Source organism: Sinocyclocheilus grahami, unplaced genomic scaffold (genome assembly GCF_001515645.1).
Source record: "Sinocyclocheilus grahami isolate Dianchi unplaced genomic scaffold, SAMN03320097.WGS_v1.1 scaffold133.1, whole genome shotgun sequence".
Classification (NCBI taxonomy): Eukaryota; Metazoa; Chordata; class Actinopteri; order Cypriniformes; family Cyprinidae; genus Sinocyclocheilus; species Sinocyclocheilus grahami.
In genome coordinates, this window is record NW_015505312.1 from 1,132,877 (window position 1) to 1,146,117 (window position 13,241).

At 35.4% G+C, this 13,241-nt stretch overlaps 1 protein-coding gene across 1 annotated transcript in view; it reads right to left on the reverse strand.

Moving 5' to 3' along the window:
- LOC107590818 (interferon-induced GTP-binding protein Mx-like) overlaps nucleotides 1-10,632 on the reverse strand; it is a 21,470-nt gene extending 10,838 nt beyond the window's left edge. Inside the window, exons 1-9 of the mRNA XM_016279733.1 lie at nucleotides 10,362-10,632; nucleotides 8,260-8,456; nucleotides 6,907-6,984; nucleotides 6,698-6,808; nucleotides 4,775-4,929; nucleotides 4,550-4,688; nucleotides 4,248-4,446; nucleotides 3,605-3,683; nucleotides 3,352-3,474 (exon numbers count right to left, since the gene is read on the reverse strand). Coding sequence (XP_016135219.1) covers nucleotides 3,352-3,474; nucleotides 3,605-3,683; nucleotides 4,248-4,446; nucleotides 4,550-4,688; nucleotides 4,775-4,929; nucleotides 6,698-6,808; nucleotides 6,907-6,984; nucleotides 8,260-8,456; nucleotides 10,362-10,465 — 1,185 coding nt within the window. The 5' untranslated portion in view covers nucleotides 10,466-10,632. The remainder of the gene's footprint in view (nucleotides 1-3,351; nucleotides 3,475-3,604; nucleotides 3,684-4,247; nucleotides 4,447-4,549; nucleotides 4,689-4,774; nucleotides 4,930-6,697; nucleotides 6,809-6,906; nucleotides 6,985-8,259; nucleotides 8,457-10,361) is intronic.
- Between the last annotated feature and the right edge of the window lie 2,609 nt (nucleotides 10,633-13,241).

The window sequence follows — 13,241 nt, forward strand, 5'->3', positions numbered from 1 at the left end:
TGCATATTGTACGCATTATTATTATTATTATTATTATTGTTGTTAAATAAACAAAACCACTGGTAAATAAAACGCACCTTAGTATCGATATTTTTTGTTTGAGTATCGATACTTTCGATACTCGCGTCAGTATCGATATATCGATACTTCGGTTCGATACGCCCATCCCTAGTCGCTAGACTCGCTGCTCGGGATGGAGAAGCAAGCAGATCGACAAAAAAAGGCTTGGATTTGGGTCTGTTCCTCGCAGTTTTATGGATTCGGAAGATTTGGATTACAGCGCACTAATAAAATTGTTTCATTTCGTAATTATGTTGCGTTTTTGGTGTATTTTATAGTTCTATTGTCAGTCACAGCATGTCGGAGAAAACGCCTTTTGTGGCCCATGACAATCAAAGTAAACATTACATGACAAGTAAAGGTTAAACGATTGCAGAAATGTTATTTATTTTAAGGTTTAAAGTGAAGTCGTGTTTAACATTATGTAGGCATGTTCTTGGAAACGAGCTGGCAGCAAAAATCACAACAAAACGAAATGTTATATTTTCATAAGTAAACAATTTAATAATGGAATTGAAAACAAGTGAATTCATATGACAACTAAAAACTAATAAAATTAATGCCGCGATTTCAATATTCATAAGGATTCATTTTTAGGTGTCGTCAATACGTCAGTGTTTGTAAGTTTAGAGGCTGAAAATACGTCAGTATTGTACGTTTTAGTGCCTGTAAAAACGTAAGTAAATGTACGTTTTATAGAACCACATTTTACGTAAAATACATACGAATTATCATGAGATCACGTTGGTTAAAAAAGGCTAAAGTCAGACCATTCTGTTTTTGTTTTAAATCCTGAAATTGTACAATCTATTTCAAACCAAAAACAACTGCTAGTGCAACATGAGAGTGAATTTACATCTCATTCAGATCTTCTGCTGTTTTTGTTTCATGCAGATGTTTTATGTAGCCAAAAAAAACAAAAACAAAGAAAAGGCTAAAGTCAGACCATTCTGTTTTTGCTTTAAATCCTGAAATACAATTGAAATACAATCTACAAAAATAACTGCTCATGCAAGGTGTGTAGCATCTTTGTTTGGATCGTGATTAAGATGCAGTGGTTGGCTCTAATTTCAAATGCTTAAAGATATTTTTGTTTAAGACCAGTTTGCTTGTTATAAAGCAAATAGCCAATAAATAAGTTTGCTTAGAATCAACCAATTTCCTAATAAAAATAAATAAAAAAAAGTGATTCTGAATCAGCCATGATCGGTGCATCACCACTTAAAATACTAAATAAAAGGCCTCAAATTGGAAGTACAGTCTGGGATGTCTTTTCCTATCGATTCTTCAATACGTGGATCTCATTTTTCATAAAGGCCAAGGTCAGGGATCTTGAGCTTAAAAAGGTTGGTGACCACTGTTCTAGACAGTACCTGTCACGAATCCGGTCCGTGGCCTTCCGGCCGATTGCCACTAGAGGTCGCTCTCCCATTACATTGACTCTCACACCACACAGACTGTTACACATCACCCTGGACTGCATTTCCCATCAACCATTGCACTGATTACACACACACAGCTGAATGCACTGATCACACACACACACACACACACACAGCTGAATCCAATCAGACATGCAACATAAGCCATGGACTTCCTCTCTCTCACTGCTGAGTATTGTTCTGCGTTTAGCACTCCCCAAGTGTTAGCTGCTTTACCGGACCATTCTGTGTTTCTGTTTGGTCTCTAGTTTTGTGTAGCATTTATCTCTCCTCTAGCGATAGTGACATCACTGAGCCATTCCTTTTCCCATTTTTTTAGTTTTAGTCTTAGTCTAGTCTTTCCGTGTTGCCTTGTTGTCTGTTTCCTGACCTTCTGCCTGTGTTTATTGGATTACCCCTCTTGTCAAGCCCTCTGGATACTGTTCGTCGATCGTAGACCCATGTTAGCCCATGGAATATTCTTTGTCTTGGCTGTGTCATACCTGTTTGCTGTTGTTCGACCCTGCCTGTGTTTTTTGACCACATCTCTTTTGAATAAAAGCTTGCACATGGATCCGCATGCCTCTCATCTCGTCAGCCTCATTACAGTACCATAAACTGAGAAACCGTAGTACAATAAAGTTGCATGGTATAGCCTGCTAATGCTATGGTAGTTTTGCAGTACCAAGCTTCAAAATATACATGGTGCCATAATATTTTCCAAACAGTTGCACCATAAAGCCCGAGACTTAATATTCTCACATATGCTTGACTCCACAGGTCATCTCCCTATTAAAGAGTTAAATGACGCCCAAGACCCCCTCAGTGAAATACCCCAACTGTTTTGTGCGATATTCTGCAAATTCACCACTGATCTATATAATGACTAGATTGCTTATTGCGTTCTAAACTACCATTACTATCTAAACTACCATTAATATGGCCACTCGAAGTGTTCACCATGAGCAATCTTTATAGATCAGTAAAATTCACTCATATTCATTCATTTTATCCATAACACTATAAATATGTAAATCATTTTTATATATTTTTTGAATATTTGTATTTTGACCTGTCTTCATAATATTTTATATTTTTATTCTTACATTTTTATTGTTATGTATCTTGTTCTTATATGTGTATATTTGAAGCATCATTACTAAGAAATTTTTTTTATGTATGCACTTGGCAATAAGCTCTTTCTGAGATTGTCACTGTTGTAATACTGTTGCATGTATAGTCTCAGAGAAATACACCAAAATATAATGTCCTCATATGAGGTCACAGGGTCTCAGGAGGATAAAGAACCTTTAACATCTTTGTTTCACAAAAGGTTCTTTGTGGCGAAAGAAGATTCTTCAGATTATAAAAATTAAAAAAGAGATGGCTCTTTAAAAAACCTTTGACTGAATGGTTCTTTGTGGAACCAAAAATGGTTCTTCTATGGCATCGCTGTGAAGAACATTTTAAGTACCTTTATTTTAAGAATGTAGTACTACTGTATGATGTATTTTTGTAATTGTATGTGAATGTAACAATGTTACAAATGCTTTGCTAATGTAAAGCTTTCTTTTGCAATGCCAATAAAAGGTGCGCATATATACATGAACAGGGGAGAAGAATGTAGCTGTAGCCTGAACTCCAAAATGGGGTAGAAGCTCCAAAAGGCGGTTGGATATACTATATAAACTATCAGAGAAGACTCTAACAGACCTGCTCCCTTTTAGAGTTCTTCTACCCTAACACCGAAATAAAGGAGGAGGAGAAAATCAGAACAAATACAGTGGAGATTCAGCTTGAACACACTAATTCAGAGAAGCAAGAATATTTGATGAATCCATCATCATGAAGTGATTATGTGAGATCCTACTTGAGTAAGGAATTGTTTGGCTCCCTTAGGGTCTTGTGGAGGTCCGCCATCACACTCCTTGAGCTTATCCTTCACGTCCCACAGCTGCTTTTTTATCTGATCATCAAGCTGTGGCAGGGATTTCTGACAATGGTGGGTAAGATTTAATTTAGTAAAAGTCTCTCAATTCATCCTGCCACAATGTTTACTGTGCAACTAAATTCCTGCCGAGTTTGAAAAGACTTTAATAGACTTGAGAAATTTAGAAACTTACTTTGATATGATCAACAAGTTCCTGAGCAAGTTTGATGGAGAGACATTTAATAGTTGCTTTATCTTTTTTCAAGAGGCATCTGCAAAAAAAAGAAACAAAAAAGGGCACTTTTTGGTATAGCTTGATAAGGTATTCTTTAACAAAATATCATAACAGTGTGTGTTACACAAGAACGAGTGACACAAAAACCTTAATAAAAGCCCGTTTTAAGGGTCCATTAGCAGAGGCAAACATTTGCAATGGGGTTAGTTCAAATTCAGTTGTCAACTGTCATTCAGTTTAATGACAAATATGTTTTAATGTATTTTTTTTAAATTAATGAATTATTAATTTTAGGGAGTCATGACACATGATTTTACAATCTGAACTAACCTTTCCTTGTCATAAAAATACCAAAATGATATGATTTTCCCCCTGCATGCTGGTTGTGGCATATGACATTTGACTTTGACAAAATTTGAAAATTATGTTTCCAAAATATTAATAATGAAGCTTAAATTTAGTTGAAATACTTTTTTCTATAAAATAATAATAAGACATGATACCAAAGTACCAATGGGAGGTGCAACTGGGAAATTAATTTTAAAATTAGCAGCAAACTAGGGAACAAAAAACTTAAATTATATTCTCTTCCGATGGTAACCTGAAATAGTCATGGTTTTGGAAGAAATCTCTCTCCATTTGTGCTGCCTCCTCCAGAGGAATGTCATCATCGATCTGCTGTTGTCCTCTGCACTTCACCATGATGTAACCTTTGCGGAGAGGAATCACTTTGTCGTGGACGATTTCCAGAACACTCTTCTCTGTTCCCTTGTCTATGAGGTCTGGCTTGGTCAAAATGGCTTTGAGAATGAAAAATAGTTATTTCATATAATGTGTATTCTCTGACAAAAATTAGATATTTGGTGAAATATTAGTTGTTAAGTGGATAATCTGCTTCATTACCAACAGTTCTTATGCCCTTAGGATCTACTTCTTGTGCCATTTTTAATGCTTCTGTTGTTGCAATGTCAGTGTTACAAGGGACCACAACCAGGTTTATAGTCTCTTGCTTCGCAATAAATTTAATGATCAAACTTTTGATCTACAAGAAATAGACATAGGTTTAAAACTGGATTGATATTAGCTTGATATTAAATATGAAGTCCAAAATCAGATCATACTGCCTACCTGCTCTCCAATGTCCTCTGGCTGTCCTTTTAATGGGACTCTGGCGATTCCAGGAAGATCGATCAATGTGAGGTTACACACATCTGGCGACATGACCTCTAAAGTGATGAGCTCATCAGATATTCCTACCCCTTTTCCTGCCAGCTCATCCTGGGCTATAAGCATACACATAATTAACTATATTTATAAGAAAAATGTCCTTTAACAGTGTAAACAATGATACTGATCTTCAAGCATTAAGATTCTCTTTAGCTAGGGTGACCATACACTCTTAAAAATAAAGGTGCTTCAAAAGGTTCTTCAAGCGATGCCATAGAAGAACCATTTTTGGTTCCACAAAGAAGCATTCAGTCAAAGGTTCTTTAAAGAACCATCTCTTTCTTACCTTTTTGTAATCTGAAGAACCTTATTTCGCCACAAAGAACCTTTTGTGAAACAGAAAGGTTCTTCAGAAGGTTCTTTATGGAACCATTTAGACAAAAAGGTTCTTCTATGGCATCGTGAAGCACCTTTATTTTTAAGAGTGTACGTGCCATTTTCCCAGGACACGTCCTGGCCAGGATTTCTATATTGCCTAAAATATCTAGGTTTTGGCTTTGTTTGCGTGTGCAGACTGATCGGTGTATGACATCAAAATACCTCAAGAGCATTTTGAAAGCATAAGGAACCGTCTGTATGGTATTTTGATGTCATACACCGATCGGTCTGCACACGCAAACAAAGCCAAAACCTAGATATTTTAGGCAATATAGAAATCACAGACACTTTGTTTGGTCACCATTTATGTAGATGTGTTTTTCTGCTGTTTGGGTTAGCTCTTGTGTGGATTATTGCGATTCAACTTTGTGTTGACAAAGTTTCAACACATCGTGACAGAAGATGTAGGAAAGCTTTCTTGCCTATCCTTCCTTCACATTTTGTCCCTTTTCCCCCACTTCCTTCCCTTCACAAAGTTCACTCAGAATGGTCAATTGCAAAATATAATGTTCTACTACACGAATGCAAGTGATATTCACAGTCGTGTCTGGTATCACTTGAAATGACTCAGTGTGACTGATACAATGGTCTAATTCCCAGAAGAAATGAACTAAAACGTAATAGAGATTCTAAGACTTATTTTGTTTACTGTAGAGGTTGTGCTCATTCTCATGTGTCTTCAATGCAAATTATCATCTGCCCCAAAAGGTGTAAACTCCCCATGTCCAGCCCTTGATCAATGCAAATTCCAATTGTTAGTTTCTGCCTTCATTTGGAGAATGTTTTTTTTTTTTCTTTGTCTAAGCAAGAAAAGTTGAAAAGGTTTAGGATAATTCTGTAGTGAGATGAGACCATAGAATGGATATATATAGTATTACCCATATGTCATCCTGGACCTCAAAACCAGTCTGAAGTCGCTGGGGTATATTTGTAGCAATAGCCAAAAAAACATTGTACGGGTCAAAATTATAGATTTTTCTTTTATGCCAAAAATCATTAGGATATTAAGTAAAGATCATGATCCATAAAGATATTTTGCAATTTTCCTACTGTAAATATATTCAAACTTAATTTTTGATTAGTAATATGCATTGCTAAGGACTTCATTTGGATAGCTTTATAGGCGATTTTCTCAATATTTAGATTTATTTATTTTTTGCACCTTCAGATTCCATATTTTCAAATAGTTCTATCTCGGCCAAGTATTGTCCTATCCTAACAAACCATACATCAATGAAAAGCTTATTTATTCAGCTTTCAGATGATGTATAAATCTCAATTTCGGAAAAATTGCACTTAAGACTGGTTTTGTGGTCCTGGGTCACATATAGTATTTACCAAATTTTTGTGTTCTGTATTTGCGCAAATGTATGAGAATTGTGTAATTTTTATACTTATTGAAATATCATACTAGCTGTTAGCTTTGCAACATGCAGTTTTACTAACCTGCTGCAACATGTCTTTCAACTAAAGAAGGATCTTCAAACTCAAATTTCTTCTCATTGTGAGTTAACGGTGTTGCTTGTCCACGTGCCTGTTTGCTGGCTTTAACAGGCCCTGCAACATGGTAAAAATGTTGAGCCAACTGCAAGAAACCTCTCAAGTTAAGAAAAAGAGATTCAACTGATGTTAAATCCATAAATCAGTTTTCTTACGGTAAGTTAAAACAGCCTTCCAGTTGACTCCTGTTACCGTCTTCAGCCTCAGCTCTAATGGACATCTGGTTACAATTCCTATCAAACACAAATAAGTTAGTAATCAAAAGAAAACTAGCAGTGGAAAATTATTGAAGACGTGCTTTATATATTAAATAAAAAAATGATTCTCTTAAAATTGGCGTTCAACTTGAATTTACACTTAGTGAGGAACTCCTACTAATTGATGCAAATATCTAATCAGCCAATCATCTAGCAGCAACTCAATGCATAAAATCACAAATACTGTATATAGTCAAGACGTTAAGTTTCTATTCAGACCGAACAGAAAATGGGTAAGAATAAGTGAATCTGATAAGTGAATTAAAACAAAGGGTGTGACGGACTGCCAAACTCAAGGTTTAGATTACTGTTTTTTGTGGTTTTTAAAGCACTCCCGATCACCGTAAGATAACTGTTGTGCTTCTGTGTAATTTGCATGCATATTTATGAAATGCTGGAAAGTATTTAGAAGAGCAATATTTTATAACTGCTCCATCACAGCGACTAGGAGAAGCAAGAGAAGAAAAGCACGTAAACATTCGAAATGGATCTTTATTATGACAGCAGCTGCAGTACAATTTAAAAATGTGTATTACATACAGTTATATACATGACTATATCGCGTAGAATTATATAGAACTAGTGCGTCTATTTTCCTATTTTTAAACAGCAGATTTAAATAATCAAATAATAAATAGGATTATATATTATAAAGTATGCTTGGAATAATAAGAATACATTTTACATAAGAAGTATTTTTTAAATACATTTTACACAATAAGAATACATTTGTAAAAAAATATATATATATATATATTTTTTTTTTTTAATTACATTTTATTTACAGTAGCTAGACAATCATGTGACTGGCACAACGTGAGCCCGAACAAAGGAGAGTAAAACCAGTCCTCACCGCTCCCTCTTGGAAATGCAACTCCAGACAGCGCTTCCAAGACAGAGCTTTTTCCAGAACTCTGGTCTCCGATCACTACAATAGTCGGTAACGCCAAGTCCTTGTGAATGCCAACTGATCGCAGAGTGTCAATCAGATCAATATATGGCCGCATGTTCTCCTCTAAATGACTGTGAAGCTCTCCCGTCATGTTGTGACTATAAAGATAAAAAAGTCAATTTTATTTGTAAAACATAAGAAGTATTTTTTAAATACATTTTACACAATAAGAATACATTTGTAAAAAAAAAATATATATATATATATTTTTTTTAATTACATTTTATTTACAGTAGCTAGACAATCATGTGACTGGCACAACGTGAGCCCGAACAAAGGAGAGTAAAACCAGTCCTCACCGCTCCCTCTTGGAAATGCAACTCCAGACAGCGCTTCCAAGACAGAGCTTTTTCCAGAACTCTGGTCTCCGATCACTACAATAGTCGGTAACGCCAAGTCCTTGTGAATGCCAACTGATCGCAGAGTGTCAATCAGATCAATATATGGCCGCATGTTCTCCTCTAAATGACTGTGAAGCTCTCCCGTCATGTTGTGACTATAAAGATAAAAAAGTCAATTTTATTTGTAAAACACCACTGTTCGCACTATATTACTTAATTCAGTGTCTATATACACTTTCTCTTATATATTTTAATCCATTGACAAATCCCCAACAGTAACACTGACAGCCAATCAGAATCCATCCTGCCTTAAAAAGCTTGAGCATTTAAAGCAGATGGCAAAGCCACCATAGCAGGTGCTTATAATTTAACCATCACCTCATGTAATGTCTAAATGTCTAAATGTATGTCTATTTAAGGCTGTTTGATTCACTAAACAGCTGTTTGACAGTTCACTAAAACACTGAATCATTTGCAGCTGTTTTCATACCAAGATAATAACGTGATATTTTGTGACACAGAAAACAAAAAGAGCACTGGATGAAATATTTGGGTATAGCTACTTATAAAATTGAATAACTTGCAAATGTCTTCTTTCATTTGTCAAGCATTTATAATCAAGTATCCACATTCAAAATAGAGTATCAAAATATGGATAAACTTTTTTAATGTTTCATAAATGTATATTTTTTAAAAATCACATGTTGGTAATGTATTCATAATCATAGTGGTCTACTGAGGGCGCTATGCCCTTTTATCATATATTTCTCAGCACAAAACTTTTCCACAAAATGTTGTGGAATGTGCCACTTTATGATGTAATAGTGTGGCTAAACACCGCCTCCTCAGAAGAAGATCAGCACCTGCTTCTACATCACTATCTGTTTAGCCCCGCCCACCGATTCGCACATGTATTGTAATTAGCGAGAGGCAAACGCAGGTCTACTCAGAAATCAAACAATAAAGATGCCTCCGAAGACAACAAGATGCTGTGCAGTGTCAAGTTGTCGAAAAACACAGTCTTTGCATTGACTTCCTTCTGATCCTAACATTAGGAAAGATTGGATGAACTTTATTTTAAATGAAGATCCATGAAGTTCACTTCATTTCACCGCTGATTCGTTTTCAAACAAGGCACAATTCAATGCAGCATTTTCAGAAATATTGAAACTAAATGATAATGATGTGCGGACTATATTGAATCTGACAGTAATGTTGCACCACACAAGTGCAAGTTCTGGCATGGCACAGTCTGATAGATCTTATTCAATATGACAATGACATAATTGACACAAGTTTCGGTACTTGCTCTGCCGCAGTAGCAGCATAGCAGATCTATTCCACCGAGACCAAATACATTGACATTGTCATGTATATTACCATGCAAATCACTCCGAAAGTTGTAATGACAGAACTGTTTTTATTATGTGGTCTCTATTACCTGTTTTTACAGATCGGTTGATATGCACTATTTATAGTATTTATGCGTTTTTATCCTAAATCACAGCAGCGTCCACCTATGAAGGACATATAGGCTGTCAAACATGCACAACTGTTAGACAATCATACCAGTGGGCGCTCCAAGTCTACAATCCTCCACGCCTATTCAAACAAAGCGTTCCAATGAGGGGTGTCAAAACAGGAAAGAAAATAGATTATTACTGCTAAATTATTATGTATTTCGATGTAAAAATGTTGATACCATTATAAGTGGACCTCGGAGAACAGCACCAAATAAAAACAAAGGCCCCTTTAAGTTTTTCTGACACAGTTTAACTCTGAGTTCTTGTCCTATTTTATTACCATTTTCTAAACTATAGCAAATAAACTGGTAATGAGAAATGTTGAAGGTGTCTGAATATATTTTGGTTTGACTGTATTTGCCTTGTTTTGTATATAAATGTACATTTCCAATTGTTTTGTTTTATCTAGAGCATATAGCAAAATAATAATAATAATAATAATAAGCCAGGCTTCTAATAACATAAATATTTATCTCAAAATCAATTAAATTGCCAATTCAATTTTAGCTTAATAGGCAAAATAAAATGTATACTAACCTTTCATTTTGAGAACTATCACTATCTTCATCATCATGAGCACTACTTGGAGATGAGAAACTGCCTGAGATGCGCATTTTGTTGATTCTGCCTGAACTGGACATTTTCTGGAAAATGTAATAAAAACAAATAAATAAAAAGTTAGTTTTAAAAATATGTCCTTGATAATGTCTTTCCTTTTGAATATCTCTAATAAATTGTGCAATTTAGGTTTCCCCCAAACAGAGTCTTTGTGGTGATACTGAAGAGAAAAAATTACAAGTTTGTCAGACTGAATTTATAGTGTTCCACAGCCACACCCATTATAAGAATGTGACTGTTAGGCAAGGCAAGGTAAGGCACGTTTATTTGAATAGCACATTTCATACACCATGGTAATTAAAAGTGCTTTACATAAAATAAAATAAAAAAAATAATCACAACAATACAACAAGGAATTTAAAAACTTTGAAAATGATTAAAAAAAGGAATTTAAGAAGTTTAAAATGAATTTAAGAAAACGATTATACATAAAACATAGTGCAATCAGTTCGGACATCGCACAGTGCGCATTCATAATTCAAATCATAAATGCACAGCTAAACAGATGAGTTTTGAGTCTGCATTTAAATGTGACTAATGTTTTAGCACATCTGATCTCTTCTGGAAGCTGATTCCAACTGCGGGCGGCATAATAACTAAAAGCAGACTCCCCTTGTTTTGTGTGAACCCTTGGTATTTCCAACTGACTCGATCCTAAAGATCTGAGTGGTCTGTTAGGTTTATATTCAGTGAACATATCTGCTATGTATTTAGGTCCTAGGCCATTGAGTGATTTATAAATGAGTAAAAGTACTTTAAAATCAATCCTAAATATAACTGGAAGCCAGTAAGAACCTGAAGACTGGTGTAATATGCTCAGATTTTCTGGTTCTAGTCAGAATTCTGGCAGCAGCGTTCTGGATGAGCTGCAGCTGTCTAATGGTCTTCTTGCGAAGGCCGGTGAGGAGACCATTACAATAGTACACCCTGCTGGTAATAAAGGCATGAACAAGTTTTTCCAAGTCTTGACTGGAAACAAAACATCTAATTCTTGCAATGTTTTTGAGATGATAGTATGCTGATTTAGTTACAGCTTTGACATGACTACTGAAACTAAGGTCTGTCTCCAGAATCACACCAAGACTCCTGACTTGATTTTTAGTTGTTAGACCCCTAGAGTCAAGGTATGCATTCACCTTGAGAACTTCATCTTTGTTTCCAAATGCAATGACTTCGGTTTTTTCTTTGTTTAACTGAAAAAAGTTCTCGCACATCCAACTGTTAATTTAATCAATGCATTGGCAGAGGGAGTCAATGGGGCTGTAGTCATTTGGAGATAAGGCTAGGTAAATCTGGGTATCATCAGCATAGCTGTGATAGGCAATTTGGTTCTTTCTCATTATTTGACTTAGTGGGAGCATATACAGGCTAAACAAGAGCGGTGCAAGAATTGAGCCTTGTGGGACTCCGCATGTCATGGACATCCACTTAGACTTATGCTCTCCTATACTCACATAATAACCTCTCCCTTCTAAGTATGACCTGAACCATTTAATTACCATGCCAGAAAGCCCAACCAAGTTTTCCAGTCTCTCTAGTAGTATGTTATGATCGACAGTATCAAACGCAGCACTGAGATCTAGTAGTACCAGCACTGATATTTTGCCAGATTCAGAATTTAAGCGAATATCATTTATTATCTTAATGAGTGCTGTCTCTGTGCTGTGATGCAGTCGGAAACCAGATTGAAAATTGTCCAGGTATCCATTTGAGTTTAAGTATTTGTTCAGCTGATTAAAGACTACCTTTTCAATAATCTTTCCTATAAAAGGAAGATTTGATATTGGTCTATAGTTGCTCAATATGGTTTTATCAAGATTGCTCTTTTTCAGAAGGGATTTAACAACTGCAGTTTTCAGAAAAAGTCCCAGAAAGAAGTGAGGTGTTCACCACTTCTAAGAGATCTGCTTCCAAACAGTTAAGCACCCTTGTGAAAAAATATGTGGGAAGTGTATCAAGATAACAGGTTGACGATTTAAGGTGCTGTACTATTTCTTCCAAAATTCTGCTATCAATTTCTTCAAAAGCAGACATAGTATCTTCTTTTTGATATTGGGGTCGAATCTGTCTGACCTCTGCATAACTTGGGGATGTGCTAATCGCCTTCCTGATGTTATTGATCTTCTCAGAAAAGAAGGAAGCAAACTCATTGCATTTGCTGTCAGAGAGCATTTCACTGGCAATCTGACTTGGGGGGTTTGTCAGTCTCTCAACAGTAGCAAAAAGAGTGTGAGTGTTGTTTAAGTTACTGTTTATAAGGTTTGAGAAGAATGACTGTCTAGCTTTGCCTAGTTCCACATTGAAAGCACGAAGGCTGTCTTTATATATGCTATAGTGAATTACAAGTTTCGTCTTCCGCCACATCCGCTCAGCTTTTCTGCACTAAAAAATATGATTCCTAAAACCTCAAACTACACTTTTGTTCTTTAATTTTTTTTTTTTTAAATGAAAGCGTTATTTACCTTAAATAAGAAAATAAGAAAATCTTTAGACAAAATATAAAACAAGTTTGCATTTGTTTTTTATAATTTTTTTATTTGCTTTAAACAATCAGGGAATATTAATAGCCTGTATATTAAATACTGCAGTTGTAAGTATAGACAACAGGGTTTACACAGCCATCGTTTGAGAATATTGTATACAAAGTGATCAGCTAACTAATTAGCTGACTACATATGACATGCAGATGTATGTATATACCCATACACACACTTTCATATAACATGCATCCAAACACCCATATATATATATATATATATATATACATACACACACACATATACATACAGAGAGACATAA